Source organism: Protomyctophum bolini (assembly GCF_963924005.1).
Source record: "Protomyctophum bolini genome assembly, chromosome: 21".
In the NCBI taxonomy this organism is placed as follows: domain Eukaryota; kingdom Metazoa; phylum Chordata; class Actinopteri; order Myctophiformes; family Myctophidae; genus Protomyctophum; species Protomyctophum bolini.
In genome coordinates, this window is record NC_137882.1 from 2,560,563 (window position 1) to 2,577,500 (window position 16,938).

General features: G+C 45.1%; 1 protein-coding gene across 2 annotated transcripts in view; it reads right to left on the reverse strand.

Moving 5' to 3' along the window:
• Nucleotides 1-16,938, reverse strand: part of vav3 (vav guanine nucleotide exchange factor 3) — a 134,344-nt gene that overhangs the window by 12,420 nt on the left and 104,986 nt on the right. For both annotated transcript variants that reach the window (XM_080793951.1, XM_080793952.1), the window contains exons 15-21: nucleotides 16,102-16,211; nucleotides 14,440-14,541; nucleotides 13,200-13,291; nucleotides 8,998-9,023; nucleotides 6,613-6,646; nucleotides 3,303-3,433; nucleotides 1,646-1,711 (exon numbers count right to left, since the gene is read on the reverse strand). In XM_080793951.1, the coding sequence (XP_080650077.1) occupies nucleotides 1,646-1,711; nucleotides 3,303-3,433; nucleotides 6,613-6,646; nucleotides 8,998-9,023; nucleotides 13,200-13,291; nucleotides 14,440-14,541; nucleotides 16,102-16,211 (561 nt within the window). The remainder of the gene's footprint in view (nucleotides 1-1,645; nucleotides 1,712-3,302; nucleotides 3,434-6,612; nucleotides 6,647-8,997; nucleotides 9,024-13,199; nucleotides 13,292-14,439; nucleotides 14,542-16,101; nucleotides 16,212-16,938) is intronic.

A 16,938-nucleotide genomic window follows, 5' to 3' on the forward strand; every position in this document is an offset into this window, starting at 1 on the left:
CACGCACACACACACACACACACACACACACACACACACACACACACACACACACACACACACACACACACACACACACACACACACACACACACACACACACACACACACACACACACACACACACACACACACACACACACACACACACACACACACAAGTTAGCTGTCACTAACTGATGCATGCGCGCGCACACACACACACACACACGATAACACATCAGCTAGCTGTCACTCACTGACGTATCTGAGCCAGACATTATGACTGCATGGCGTGCACACAGTCACACACACACACACACACACACACACACACACACACACACACACACACACACACACACGCGCACACGCACGCTTCAGGTATGCGAGTCCTCCAGTTAGATTAGCCGTCTCCGTTTAACCTGTTAAGACCTGGAAGACGTCCGTGTCACCTTACAGCTTTTAAACCGTCATTTTAAACTTTTAGCTGTTGAACAAAAGAGCTTGTAGATCTGCTATTCTTTTTTTAAATAAATTCTGAAAACACGTGAAAATCTTTGAATAGATATATTCATTCACAGCGTAGGTTTTTTTTAAACTCGTATCTTTGCTTCTGCGTTTGGGGTTGGGGGTCTCTGGAACAACATATTTTCAGATGGGGGTCGGTGGCCAATTACAGATAATTTTGGGGGGTCCTTGACATGATACAGAAACATGAGGTATTTCAGGATTTTGAAGACATTTTTATTTTATAATTTCGACCTCAGGCCTAAATGGGTTAATGCCCTCGTAAAGATAAGCGTGACATTAGTGTGCTTTATTGGGGAGGGGGGGGGGTCATTAGGCTGTCCATACACCTGCACGGGGTCATTAGAAATACCAAAAAATAAAAATAAATAATAATAAACGCACCTGTTCGGAGTTGGGAAAAGAAGTGGAGTGTGTGTGTGTGTGTGTGTGTGTGTGTGTGTGTGTGTGTGTGTGTGTGTGTGTGTATATTCCTGCACTATACCTGCATTGAGTGATCTTGGTACATAGAATTTGATCTATTGAAGATTCTGACCTTCAAATGTACATAATTTTTGTTTTGATTGTATTGCTGTATTGTTCTTTCTGCTTTGGCAATGTAAACGTATGTTTTCTCATGCCAATAAAGCCCTTGTGTGTGTGTGTGTGTGTGTGTGTGTGTGTGTGACTATGTGTGTGTGTGTGTGTGTGTGTGTGTGTGGGACCAGTGCCAGTGAGTTAGTGAGTTGCACAAGAAGTTCACCACAGTTCAAGTTCAACACAGCTGGGGGAGGATTGGGTAAGAGACATAGAAAAACAAAAGAAAGTGGTTCAACGACATGTAAGACCCTATCAGGGGTAGAAAAAGCACTCGCAGTTCTTCTAAATCCTGACAGTTTTCTGAAATACCTATGATTCTATATCAGTGGTTCTTAATATTTCATTTCAAGGACCCCCAGAATTATATGTAATTGGCCACCGACCCCCATTTGAAAATGTACTTCCAGGGACCCCCCAGAAGCAAAGATACGAGTTAAAAACGTTCGCTCTGAAAGAATATAGTTGAGAAGAGGGAGTTATGTGCTTACACATGGACAGGGAGAGAGAAGGGAGTTATCTGCTTATGGACAGAGAGAGAAGGGAGTTATGTGCTTACACATGGACAGGGCTTGACGGCATCGCTTGGAAAGAAGCCAACCTCCTTCGTCGACAGGATCTTGCCCTGGAAGAGAACGAGAGATAATTGGGTTACGTTCGTTTCGTCTGGCTGCGCTCCCCCCCAACCACCCCCTCCACACCCCCCCCCCCCCAACGTATCCCCAGAACTCACAAACAATTAACTCACAAACAATTAGTCTCGCAAGAACGGTCCTCATTTTTATTACGGCCCCTAAGTTAGTTAACAATTATTGTTGTTGAAAGAAATGGTGCCTGGTGGAGCGGAGAGAGAGAGAGAGAGGGAGAGAGAGAGAGAGAGTCCTATCACTGTACAATGGAACTATTACACACCACATCAACTATCACTGTACAATGGAACTATCACACACCACGTCAATGTGCACAAAACTATCACTGTACAATGGAACTATCACTGTACAATGGAACTATCACTGTACAATGGAACTATCACACACCACGTCAATGTGCACAAAACTATCACTGTACAATGGAAATATTACTGTACAATGGAACTATCACTGTACAATGGAACTATCACTGTACAATGGAACTATCACTGTTATCGGGCAGAAACCTGAAAAGCTCACATCGCGTCACAATGAGCCTGCACGCTGCAAGCTCTAATCTACAAAAAGGTCAAACATTTGTAATATATATATATATTTGTTTTAACCATAGATGTTATCTTCTCGGGGGACCTTGACAGAAGAAGAGGTTACAGAAGCAGTCATGTACAGTATGTACAGTATCATCCTTCTGATGGTGTCACAGACATTGCGAGGCCACCTTCAGTCCTGTGATTCATTCATCCTCATTCTCTCTCCCAAATGACATTTTATCGCTCTCTCTCATGGTTGCAGTCCTCCCCACCCCACCCCCCCCCACCACCCCCCATCATCCCAGCCGACGGTCCCCCCCATGCTCCCACCCCCCCCCCCCATCCCCCCCCCCCTCCCTGATAGCGCCTCCGCGGTACTGATTAAAAGCCGCTGTAACGTTGTCGTCGGAGTAAACAGATGGTCGGTCGCTGAGACGGGAGAGACGAAATGAACGCTGATCGATTTCACTTTGTCTGGAACAGGACGACGGGACTGAGAGGGGGGGGGGGGGGTGGGGGAGGGAGGGAGGGGTCTTCTTATCCGCCGTGGGCCGCGAGGGGGGGGTGGGGTGGGGGGGTCTCATCCGCTGTGGGCCATGTCTACTGTGTCATTATAAGTGTATCTCTCCTCCCCTGAACCTGAACCTCATGGAGATGACTATTGAGCGGTCAGCGCTGTCATGGCAAATGTATACCATCGCACACACGCACGCAACGCACGAGAGAGAGAGAGAGAGAGAGAGAGGGGGGGGGGGGGGGGGGTAGAGAGACACCGACCTGCAGCGGTGGATCAGCGGTAGAGTGGCTGGATGGTAACCGTAAGGTTGCCGGTTCGAACCCTGTGGGTTCCCCCAGAGTTATACTGTCGAAGTGTTCTTGAGCAAGACTCTGAACACCTGATTGCTCCTGATGTGCAGGTTGGTGCCTTGCATGGTTTCCACCGCCATCGGTGTGTGAATGTGTGTGAGAATGGGTGAATGTGAATGTAATATGTAAAGCGCCTTGGATAAAGGCGCTATATAAATGCACCATTTACCTGCCACCACGGACTGTGAACGTCGGCGCACATCAGCTCGATGATGTCACCGCTGTGGACGGTGAGGGGCGGGCCGGAGGCGGGGCTGGGCACGCCGAAGTAGCTCCTGATGACCAGCATCTTGGGCAGACCTGCATGAGACCACAGGGTTAACACATTCTGACCTGAGATCAGATTCATACCAGGTTTACACTGGACACACACTGGTCTGATTAACCCATTCTGACCTGAGATCAGATTCTAAAAATGTCAGTCGCTCTTCGATTTTTCAAAAATAGCAGACCTACAAGCTCATAGCGCGCCACTCGGTGGCGCGCTATGAGCTTGTAGATCTGCTATTTTTCAATAGCTAAAGCATGACATGATGCCAACACTGTGTGTGTGTGTGTGTGTGTGTGTGTGTGTGTGTGTGTGTGTGTGTGTGTGTGTGTGTGTGTGTGTGTGTGTGTGTGTGTGTGTGCGTGTGCGTGTGTGTGTGTCCGGGTCTGAAGGGCATGTTTGTCATGCAGAAGAAGTGCCTTCGCTGCTCCACTAATAGCCTATTCCATTGTGGCCCAAATAGGTGTAATGAGTCTATATATATATACGTGCACAGTGTACACATAAACAACACACACACACACACACACACACACACACACACACACACACACACACACACACACACACACACACACGCACACACACACACACACGCACATACCCACACACACACACACACACACACACACACAGTGGCACACACACACACACACACACACACAGTCACACACACACACCTCTTTGTTGGTTTGTTCCCCTTGGCAAGAAGTAAGTCATTAGTCATAATATTCCTAATGAATAGTAAAAGTGCTCTCTCTCTCTCTCTCTCTCTCCAACATGCTGTGGGCGATGAGATATTAGAGACGCTGTGAGGGGTGTGTGTGTGTGTGTGTGGGGGGGGGTGGGGGTGGGGGTGGAGGGGGGTGGTTTCAGTCAGAGGTGTTTATTCGCTACGTGATATCTGTCTTGTCCGCCCAACACAAAATATGGAGGAGTGATATTAAATAAATGAATGGTGGCGCTATAACAGGCCGTTCTGGAAAGTTTGGGTCAGAGGTTTTCATCGTTGGCATCCAGGGAGTGTGCGTGAAAAGTTTCCAGACAAAGTGAAATCGTTAATTTAGTCTCTCCCGTCTCCCGATATTTCATATTCCATCCTAATTGGCCAACATTGGCTTTCAAGTTTGCAGGATTGGCCCGTTTGAAACAAAATGCCTCAAATCATGAACGCAGCGTGCAATTTACGTGAAATCAATCACAGACTTTCCTACTATAGGCTGAGGACTATATTCCACCCTTTTCACATTGGCCTATTATAGCGCCACCAGGAGGCCACAACCTGACCTGGCCTGGTGGAGACCTGTGTGCCCCGAGGGGCACTTTTTCTATAGTTCTCCCTCATTTCCTTGTATTTCTAGTTTATTGAAATAATGCCATGCACATTTTGTCCAGTGCATAGCCTATACTACTGCAGGCCTGGTTGACTACACTTAGAAGACATTGTGAATCTCTTGCTACTGAAATGATCGATTATTTATATGGAAAAGCAATGAGAAACGCTCATTGCAAAACTAGTGGAATGTAAACAAGGCTTAACCCATTCTGACCGGGCACCCATTTTGGTGTTAGCATCATGTTATGCTTTACCTATTGAAAAACAGCAGATCTACAAGCTCATATCGCGCCACCGAGTGGCGCGCTACGAGCTTGTAGGTCTGCTATTTTTTGAAAAATCGAAGAACGACTGACATTTTTTAGAATCTGATCTCGGGTCAGAATGGGTTCATCAGACCAGTGTGTGTCCAGTGGGAAACCTCGTATGAATCTGATCTCAGGTCAGAATGGGTTAACTGGAGAAATAAAACCACACATCTCCCTCGTGGTTGTGAGGCTCTGGAGGCACCAAATATGGATTTACACTTGGGGTTGCACTTATACTTGCACACCAGAAACATCAGATTTACAAGCTCACTTTGATCTTATTTTCAGCACACGTACGACGACGCTGCATATGTACAGTATATATATATATGACCAAGTATAAATCTGAGATCTGCCAGTTGGAGGTAAAAAGTGGAACGTGTGTTAACTATAGCCCGGAGAGGGTTGAGCACGACAACAACCTGGCAACGTGGAGAGAGAGAAAAGCGAGTCTCCGCGGGGTACGAAAAACATGAAGGGCCCACAGCGGGTGTCATATATAACCCATTCTGACCTGAGATCAGATTCATACGAGGTTTCCACTGGGGACACACACTGGTCTGATTATTAACCCATTCTGACCTGAGATCAGATTCTATAAAAACGTCAGTCGTTCTTCGATTTTTTTCAAAAATAGCAGACCTACAAGCTCATAGCGCGCCACTCGGTGGCGCGCTATAAGCTTGTAGATCTGCTGTTTTTCAATAGCTATAAAGCACGACATGATGCTAAACACGGGTCCCCCGTTCAGGATGGGATAAGGATGGGTGCCTTTGAAAGCAGAGGAGAATATAAAAAATAACATAGATAAAACCCCACAAGCGGCAATGAATGCATGCAGGTCAATTTATGAGACGCCAGGCAATCAAGCCCTTATTGATCTGGATGTGGTCGCCGGTCAATAACGATGTTCTGCATCAGGGGGGGTGGCGGGGGGGGGGATGAGGTGGGTGGGGGGGGGGCATGTTTAGCAGAGATTAAAAGACATTGGCCTCGCCTGTCGATGTGCTTGACATTACATTCTCTGGGGGGGATAAGGAGGGAGGGGGGGAGGAGGAGGGAGGCTAACAGGCGTTCCAGTGGCAGCATGGAGTCTGAATGTTGATGAATGCATGGAATAAAAGCACATTTGTGACCAGGGACAGTGGTTTAATATACAAGGGGGCCACATGGTCATTTTTTCAGTTCTTTACATATTATGAAACTACACACTGTAACCTTTCATATCATGTATTGCTCATTGAAATTGGGGGGGAAATGTTGAAGATATGACCATTTGAAACTTGAGGGGCGCTATACTGTAGCTACTGTAGCTACTGTACCCCTCCAATATTCAGCTATTAGTGTCTATTTTTGTCCTATACACAAACATTACATTCCCATTGATAATGAATGGGGACGTTTACGTCACAGAGTCTCAGGGCAAATATGCATATAGCGTATATTTTATGACGATAACACCTCTGAACCCCTAATTGCTCCCGATGTGTGTGTGTGTGTGTGTGTGTGTGTGTGTGTGTGTGTGTGTGTGTGTGTGTGTGTGTGTGTGTCGCGGACGGAGCCTCACCTGTGTCTCGATCCGGGCGGCTCAGTGTTTTGTCCTGCAAAGAGAGAGAGCGAGATGAGAGCGAGGACACACACACGCACATGCACACACACACACACATAATCACACACGCACATCGGGAGCAATTACACACACACACACACACAGCAAGATAAGACTGAGGACAGCAGACACCAGCTGAACAAACACACACACGGACAGGTGCACAGATAAGACGCACGCACACACACATGCGCACGCACACGCACACACACGCACACACACACACACACACACACACACACACACACACACACACGACGATCTACGTACAAGCCCATAACTTAACGAGGTCTTAATGTTGTTGACAGCCCTGTCACTGTTCGTCACTGAGGGAGTCAACAGCCTCCACTGGCTGAAAATACAGATCTACAAGCTCACAAACTATCCTTCTGAGATACAGATAGCTTGTAGATCTGCTATTTCTAGCATGCAACCACCTGTAGGTTTAGTCAAGTATAAAATCTTATGATATTTAGTCGACTAAAACTATAAATAAGACTACTGAAATTATGACTAAAACTAAATAAAAATGTACTCAAAAAAAGACTATTGACGGGACACTAAATAAACATCAACACTGATAGACAGGAAAACTACGACAAACTGCACGGAGAAAACACTTCAAAGTCCCACAGAACAACAACGTCTCCTCATCATCATCATCTTCATCTCCTGGAGCCAGTTGCACCACCTCACACTAGTTATAGCTTAAATGGCTTTTAATTCTATAGGCTAAGTTTTAACTTAGTGTGAGGTGGTGCAACTGGCTCCAGGACTTTGGGGTATAATTGCTCTGGGATTCAAGATCACGCCATAGCAGGTGCAGTTTGGGCCAATCGATAGAGAACCGCTTTTATCATTTTTCGTATTAATCGGCTAGACATCAGAGTTTGCTGCCAGGTACATATTGTTTGAAAAATGGTGAAAATGTGGTGCAAATCTTTGAATATATGTTATTTAACTTACTTCAGAGTGAACGTTTTTAACTCAAATCTTTGCTTCAGGGGGGGTCCCTGGAACAACATATTTCCAGATGTGGGTCGGCGAACAATTACATATAATTTTTGGGGTCCTTGACATGAAATATTTTGAGAACCACTGACGTAGAAACATGAGATTTTCTCAGAAAACTGTCAGGATTTAGAAGACATCTGTAGAATCGTCTAAAAAGGTCAGGTCTAAATGGGTTAACTCTTAAAAAGCGTGAAATGATTACATTTTCCACTCTCAAGATTATTGAATTAATGTCAAACACCTGCATTACTTAATTTACACAAGACGTTCTACACAATTAGAGAGAACGTAGAAGAATTATCACTTTGATCAACGCTCGCCTGTCAATCATCTCTCCTAATGGTAGCAACGTCAACACAGCATGGAAATGTTGGATAAAACCCAACGACGATGACACAATATTCTTATATAAGTTTGTGGGTCTGAATCTCATCAAACCTCATTTGATGTAAGTTGACCATTAATGAGGTTTGATGAGATTCAGACCCACAAACTTATATAATAATTGTATAAGTAATCAATAAGATTGTCAATAAGCTGTAATACACAGCATACAAAATGAATATACCTAAACTCACCAATCAATGTTATTGTCACTTGCCAATAAGTTATCAATAATTATTGTCACAAACTGCTGTGTTAGAGAGATTATTAGAGTAAACCTACCCTAATAATAGTTTTATCTAATAGTTTAATCTTTTCTTATTTCTTATTCTTATACTAGTCTTATTACGTTTGAAATGTACTAGGTATTTGTATGTTATGTCAGTCCTGTTTGTATTGTTTGATGTTTTGATGTCTGGGGACTACAGATGGAAATTAGCAAGTCTTGCTAAATCTGGTATATTTACACTGCATTCTTAATGTGATGTTCATCAATATACAGTACACTGTCCCGACCAAATAAACGAGTAAAGTAAACGGTGGTTCTGTGGCTCAACTGCAGAATAATAAATAGTAGACCTTGATATGAAAGGGCTTTGCAGACCACACTACTACTGTACACACACATGGACACATAAACACGGACACACACAGTGACACGCACGCACGTACACACACACACACACACACACACACACACACACACACACACACACACACACACACACACACACACACACACACACACACACAGCCATGCACGCACACACACATGCACATACAGTACACACACACACACACACACACACACACACACACACACACACACACAGCCATGCACGCACACACACATGCACATACAGTACACACACACACACACACACACACACACAGCCACACACAGCCACACAGCCACGCTCGCGAGGACATGGAGGTTCTGCTCACCTGCGTTCTGCCGGAACCGGGCGGATCTGAAAGAAGTTTGGAGAGAGAGAGGCTGGCGGTGAGTGACGACAGCGCACGGTCGGCGGCCGTGCACGCAACACACACGCACCCCTTAACACACACCTGCACGCTCCTCTGCTGGGCCGTGCACGCAATACACACGCACCCCTTAACGCACGCCACACTCCTCTGCTGGGCCGTGCACGCAATACACACACAACCCTTAACGCACACCTGGACGCTCCGTTGGGTCGTGCACGTGCGACACGCACACCCTTTACCGCACACGACCACGCTCCTCTGAACGACACGAGAGTTACAGTCCCTCATTGTTAGCGCGCTGCTGTACTGTACTACAGTATAGTATCTGCATAGATAAAACTACTACACGCATGCATACATTACATACACACACACTACACACACACACACACAGGCGTGCACCTTGCAAGCGACTGGACTGCTTTGTTTTAGACCTGGCTTCGCTTTCTTCACCTGACAGGGAGGGGAGGGGTGGAGGGGAGGGGAGGGGTGGAGGTGGGGGGAGGGAGGGGGTCAGAGGCGGGGCCAACCTGTGGGTTTTGCTCCACCGGGCTCTTCTCATTGGCTCGCCCGGTGGATGAGGCAACAGCCCACTCCACACACGCACGCACGTGCACGCTCGTACGCACACACACACCTCTCTTTGTCTCCCAGGCATGGCCTGTTCGTTCGCGCGGAGTCAACTTTGACCTGTTACACAACCTGGTACACACTGCTGCCCCGCAGGGCTGATAACACAGAGAGAGAGAGAGAGAGAGAGAGAGAGAGAGAGAGAGACAGGTGGACTGACTGGAGGCAAACAATGGCATATCTCTGCATCGCACCACACACACACACACGCGTGCGCAAGTGTGTGTGTGTTATAGAGTTAGTTCAGGTTGTTTCTTAGCGTCACGCCTCACCCTGCCTGCCTTGCGATGTTGCAACAACAGTGTTTATTCCAAACAGCCCTCCTCCTCCTCCTCCTCCACCTCCTCCTCCTCAAGTGTCCTTTTTTTAAATATATATATATTATTTTTTATCCCACGACTTTGTAACCCATTTTTCACCCCTGTGTCAATCATCTAATGTGATCCTGGGCTCTACACACCCTCCACTAACCTAGTCCCCATATATGGGGGACAAGGGGAGAGCAACGGACTTGAACTCATGCTTCCTTCATGCCTGAGTGTCCAAGTTGCTCCTTTACACCTGACAGGGGGGAGTTTCCCTGGTTAGACGTATAGCGCGTGGAAGGAACACGTTATTCCAACCAGTTTCCTCAAGTGTCTTAGCGTGTTAAAATGTTCTCCACAATCAGCACTCCTCTCTGCAGACCAAACCACGCCAATGAGACAGTCATCAATGCAGATCCTTCACAAACCACACCAATGAGACAATCATCAATGCAGATCCTTCACGCAACTGTACTTGCAACCATTGTATTAACAAACACTATAGCAGTTGCAAGGAGTTGCATTGGTGTGGACTGGCCTTAAAACTGTTTTGTTGCAAGGAGTTGCATTGGTGTGGACTGGCCTTAAAACTGATTTGTTGCAAGGAGTTGCATTGGTGTGGACTGGCCTTAAAACTGATTTGTTGCAAGGAGTTGCATTGGTGTGGACTGGCCTTAAAACTGATTTGTTGCAAGGAGTTGCATTGGTGTGGACTGGCCTTAAAACTGTTTTGTTGCAAGGAGTTGCATTGGTGTGGACTGGCCTTAAAACTGATTTGTTGCAAGGAGTTGCATTGGTGTGGACTGGCCTTAAAACTGATTTGTTGCAAGGAGTTGCATTGGTGTGGACTGGCCTTAAAACTGATTTGTTGCAAGGAGTTGCATTGGTGTGGACTGGCCTTAAAACTGATTTGTTGCAAGGAGTTGCATTGGTGTGGACTGGCCTTAAAACTGATTTGTTGCAAGGAGTTGCATTGGTGTGGACTGGCCTTAAAACTGTTTTGTTGCAAGGAGTTGCATTGGTGTGGACTGGCCTTAAAACTGATTTGTTGCAAGGAGTTGCATTGGTGTGGACTGGCCTTAAAACTGTTTTGTTGCAAGGAGTTGCATTATTGGCCTGGCATTAAAACTGTTTTGTTGAGAGGAGTTGCATTGGTGTGGACTGGCCCTGAATTCAATTCAATGCAATTCAATGCATTCATTGAGGGCTTATGGTAGGGGAAATAGCCAATAATGCACTTTTGCACAAAATAACACCTGGACTCTTTGGTGGGGACGTAACAACTACAAAGCCTTCTAGCATGGAATTCTCCTTTAAAAGTTATTTCCACATTACAAAGCTTAAAAATAGTCGATCTACAAGCTCACACAGCGTGTTGCGATGCGACGCGGTGTGAGCTTGTATATAGATCTGACAATTATTGAAACATTTGTAAGGAAAGTGGTTAATTCTGTCTTAAACATTTAAAACCGCTACACATATTATTAACAAGAGGTGGACAGGTGGATTTTTTGCAAAACACATTTTTGGAACAAAATGCCTCAAATCATCCAATTGCCATCCAAGAATAAATGGCACCCTTTTCACATAGGCCTATTATAGCGCCACCAGGAGGCCACAACCACCTGACCAGGCCTGTTGGAGACCTGTGCCCTGAGGGGCACTTTATCTAGTTTATTTATGTATTTTTATGGAGACTTATCTCTTTCCCTGATGCTTTTCATTTTCCAAAAAAATATGCACACACACACACACACACACACACACACGCAGAAACACACAAACATGCAGACACACACGTACACAATGCTGTGTCTACAAGAAGCATGTAGACATTGTAAAACTCATGTTCTCGAATATAAACACACTCAAGACACGCAAATAAAAAACATTTATATGCACGCACGCCGCATGCACACACATACGTGCGCACACACACACACGCACACACACACACTTTGCACACCCACATCGTAAAAGTTGTTCGCTCATAAAAACATTCTGTTCTGGTACAGTGGATTGCTATTACTAGAGAGAAGTACACTGTACACACACACTCGCACACACACACACACCCCCACACAAACACACACACACACACACACACACACACACACACACCCCCACACAAACACACACACACACACACACACACACACACACACACACACACGGTCGGGACATGCTGAGCAGGTTTTTAGGGGCACGAGGAGTTCCTTTCTTAGCGGTGACACGAGGTCTGTTTCTGCATGGACGGACGTCAGAGTGACGTCATATATTTTTATGTATATGATGTATTATTGCCCTGTTTTTTTGTTATTGCATAATTAATGTAAATCGCTCTGGATTAAGAGCGTCTGCTAAATGCCTGAATTGTAAATTGTAATCCGGAGCATGCATCAACAACAAATTATTCACCTCATCAGAGTGCAAATAGTGTCAGATTATAGACTGTAGTATCTGCCATCACCTCCCACCATCCCACATAATTATTACAATTTACAATTTAGGCATTTATCAGACGCTCTTGATCCAGAGCGACTTACATTTAAGCAAAAACAAAAGCATGGCAATACATCACATATATAAAGTAGTTATCATGAATCATGTATAAACTAAGAACGTAACAGTGGAGTATCTATGTCAACTATACATACTATACTATATTATATATTATACAATATACATGTGTACTATATTATACCAATATATATGGAATATGAGTTATATTATATAATATAGACTTTTGAATGTGTGCACCACATGCACGTGTGAGAGTGCTTGGACGATTGTAATCTATGCATACATGCGCTTGCTTACTGTACGCGTGTGCATGCACCATTCCTCGCACTGTGTGAGTGTGTGTGTGTGTGTGTGTGTGTGTGTGTGTGTGTGTGTGTGTGTGTGTGTAGCAGAGCCTGAAGGCCTCAAAAGTCTAATATCTCCTCACGGTCTAGGGGGATAATTATATCCCTTTGGCCTAGTGGTTGTTAAGATGTTGTGACTTTCATGCGGGAGGAGGCCCGAGTTCGAATCCCGGGCGTTACAATTGGTGCCGTGACCGTCCCGGATGGGGTTTCCCCCGTGGGAGGAGGAGGTCAAAGGGAGGTGAGTCCGAATCCCTGGGGCGTTACGTGTGTGTTCCTCACACTGTGTGTGTGTGTGTGTGTGTGTGTGTGCGTGTGTTTGCGTGTGTGTGTGTGTGTGCGTGTGTTCGTGCGTCACCTGTTTTTCCGCAGCAGCCAAAGCGCCCCAGGCATTCTTTATGGGCTCCCAGTCCACACTTGGCACACAGATATCCCTGATTGAAGACGCCCCTGAACAGGAGAAAACAACAACAACAACAACAGATCAGACAGGTGGTTTAGACGGGGAGGACACTAGACACAGAGAGAGAGAGAGAGAGAGAGAGAGAGAGAGAGACACAGAGAGAGAGAGAGAGAGAGAGAGAGAGGGGTTTAGACGGGGAGGACACTCTAGACAAGACATAAAACACTTCAAAGGGTGAGATTATTATGTCTGCATGTCGAATTCCCTGTCGTGACAAACAAACAGAGCAGACACACGCACACACACAAAACAGCAAAGCAGTGCTTATTTACTTTGCACACGCCCATCTCAAAGGCCCTCATTATTATTATTATTATTATTATAACGTGATGGAAGTTTGCCCTTTGACTGGCTAGTGGCGCTATAGTGTCGCTAGTGCCGCTAGTAGTGCACGTTCCTACCCTGCCCTGACTGATTTGCTGCATGTGGTGTTTTTATTATTATTTTATTTGTTTTTATTTATTTTTATTTATTTTATGTTCTTATATTCAATTTTGTTCTTTGCCATTGTTTTATCATTTTAACTACTTATGTTTTATTGTATTCTATTTTTGCCCTGTGAAGCACTTTGAGCCACATTTATGTATGAAAGGTGCTATACAAATAAAGTTTATTATTATTAGGGCTGGACTATGTTGTGAACCACTGGATTAAAGGAACATTATGTATCAGTCGTTGCTGTCGGACGGAATTTTTGAGGTTTTTGATTTTTTTTTGGCATAAATCAGTGCAATCCTTTACGTCTGTGTGTTGTTTCGAAAATATTGAACCAATGGAAAGTAGTAAAAAAAATGCTTTGGACAAAACACCTCAACTCCATTGGACCCTCAAAATGTCTGCTATAAAGCAGCTAACTCCACCACCTCTCTCCCTCTCATGGAAGTAATTTACACTACATAGAGTTACAACACCATCTTTGATGAGGCTGTATTATTGCTTTGTTTTAAAAAAATATAAGGTTTTCTTAATTACCTGAAAAATGCATATTTTTCATTTCTTGAAAAATGAACATTTTGGAGTTATATATCCAATGTTGTCGGACCGCCACAACAGACAGACAGACAGACAGACAGACAGACAGACAGACAGACAGGCAGACAGACAGACAGACAGACAGACAGACAGACAGACAGACCTCAGCAGCATGTGACAGTAGCTGCAGGAGGTGATCTGGGCGAAGGTGTGCATGTGGAACTCGTGGGAGTTGGACGTCCCGTCCTCCGGGCGAATGTTGGATCTGAGGAAACACACAGAACGGATGAAACTCTGAGGGGAAGGCCCGCGCACGCACGGAGGCACGCACGCACACACACTCACACACGCACGCACGCACGCACGCACGCACGCACGCACGCACGCACGCACGCACACCTGACACAGTGAGTGTACACTGCACTCCCCGAGTCCCCAGTGTTAAGTTATATATGTGTAAATCCGACAATGACTTGAAATGCATTTTGTACAGATTTTGTAAACACTATACTGCAGGTTCCTGGTATGATCTCTGTGGGGTCAGAAATGCAGAGCTAGATTTACTTACTAATTGGTTAATGGTGTTTTTATTTAGTGCTTTTATCCAAGGCGCTTTACAATGATTGATCATTACACTCACACATTCATACTCCGATGGTGGAGGAAACCGTGCAAGGCACCGACCTGCACATCAGGAGCAATCAGGGGTTCAGAGGTCTTGCTCAAGGACACTTCCACACTAAAGACCTGGAGGCGTGATCAATGCATTTGGCATGGCATTGATCACGCCTCCAGGTCTTTAGTTTACTCAAGTTAGGGAATGAGACGCAAAATACAGCCCAAACTCTTCTACTTCTACTCAGCTACAACAATATCTTACTTTTCCACTACAGTTATTTTAAAGCTTTAGTTACTATAGTTAATTTGTAGATATTGATTAGTTATACAAGACACACTTAGCACTTCAGTCCTATGTTAGTGTTGGACATTTGAAAATAGTAAAATACATTTCAAAACTTGTTTTTATACATTGTATGCATTTGAAAAGTTGAACTAGGAAATAGGACATTCTGCACGAATGACTACTTTCTACTACAGCACAGCACAGTACAGTACAGCACAGTAACTGAACTGTGTCAGACAGTGTGACAGCTTGCACTGCTCTGTCAGACATCTTCATCATCATCGTCGTCATCGTCGTCAGAGAGCGAGTGGCCTGACTCGACGAACAGGACGGGAGAAATGTCTTCTTGGCGCTCTGACAAACCCACACGGCGCAGACAAAAGAACACACCCCCCTCCCCTCTTATCGCACCTGTCTGTCACTTCAGGAGACACGCACGCACGTGCACACACACACACACACACACACACACACACACACACACACACACACACACACACACACACACACACACACACACACACACACACACACACACACACACACACACACACACACACACACACACACACACACACACACACACACACACACACACACACACACACACACACACACACACACACACACACACACACACACACACACACACACACACACACACACACACACACACACACACACACACACACACACACACACACACACACACACACACACACACACACACACACACACACACACACACACACACACACACACACACACACACACACACACACACACACACACACACACACACACACACACACACACACACACACACACACACACACACACACACACACACACACACACACACACACACACACACACACACACACACACACACGTCACACGCAGACAGAAGACTATACTCACATGGCCATGCCGAACTGCTCCAGCCACTTCTTTTTCATCTCTTTGGTCTTGAAGAAGAACTCGAAGCCGCTCTGGCCCTGGTTGTGTGTGAGGTAGAACCCGTACGACCACTGGAGAGAGAGGGGAGACATTAAGAACCAGAGACACACGTCTTCACAAATGTGACCAAAATTGACTGAGGGACTGCCATTGGATTTTTCGTTTTTTCATGTCATGTCAAAGCAGGGAATCATAGCTTCAAATTGACATATTGGTTGTTCAGTTTGACCCACCGGTTGTGGAGATATGGCTTATAGAGTAATGTCTTGCAGAGAAACAGCGAGTTGAGAAAACAGGCTTGAAAAGGTTCACTTCTGTGAACATTACACCTAGCTACATGTTTAAGCATTTATTTCATATTTACATGTCTTCTGTGGACTCTAACATTACACCATAGCTACATGTTTAAGCATTTATTTCATATTTACATTTCAGCTCTGACACTTATTTCAGACATGCTCTAGTATGTGAAGAGTCTGCCTGTGCTATGAACTCATTTAGAAAAAAAGAGTTTCAAATCTGGTCACAAATCTTCTCTCCTGGGAGTACAAATATCAACTTGGTTTGAGAACCAGTGATTTAGAAGTTATTTGTCGGCCTCAGCTCTGAATGGGTATAAAAAAATAAATCAATGAGAATGCAAAGGAAGAGAAGAGACTGAGGTTGGAAACAATTCTGAGAGGATAAAACGAAAAGGGGAAAAAAATAAAGAAAATAGAGTCACAGAGTCAGAGACATAATAAATGATATGTCCTCACATGTCGTCCGGGATTCTAATTCAAAAGTAGCAAATCTCCC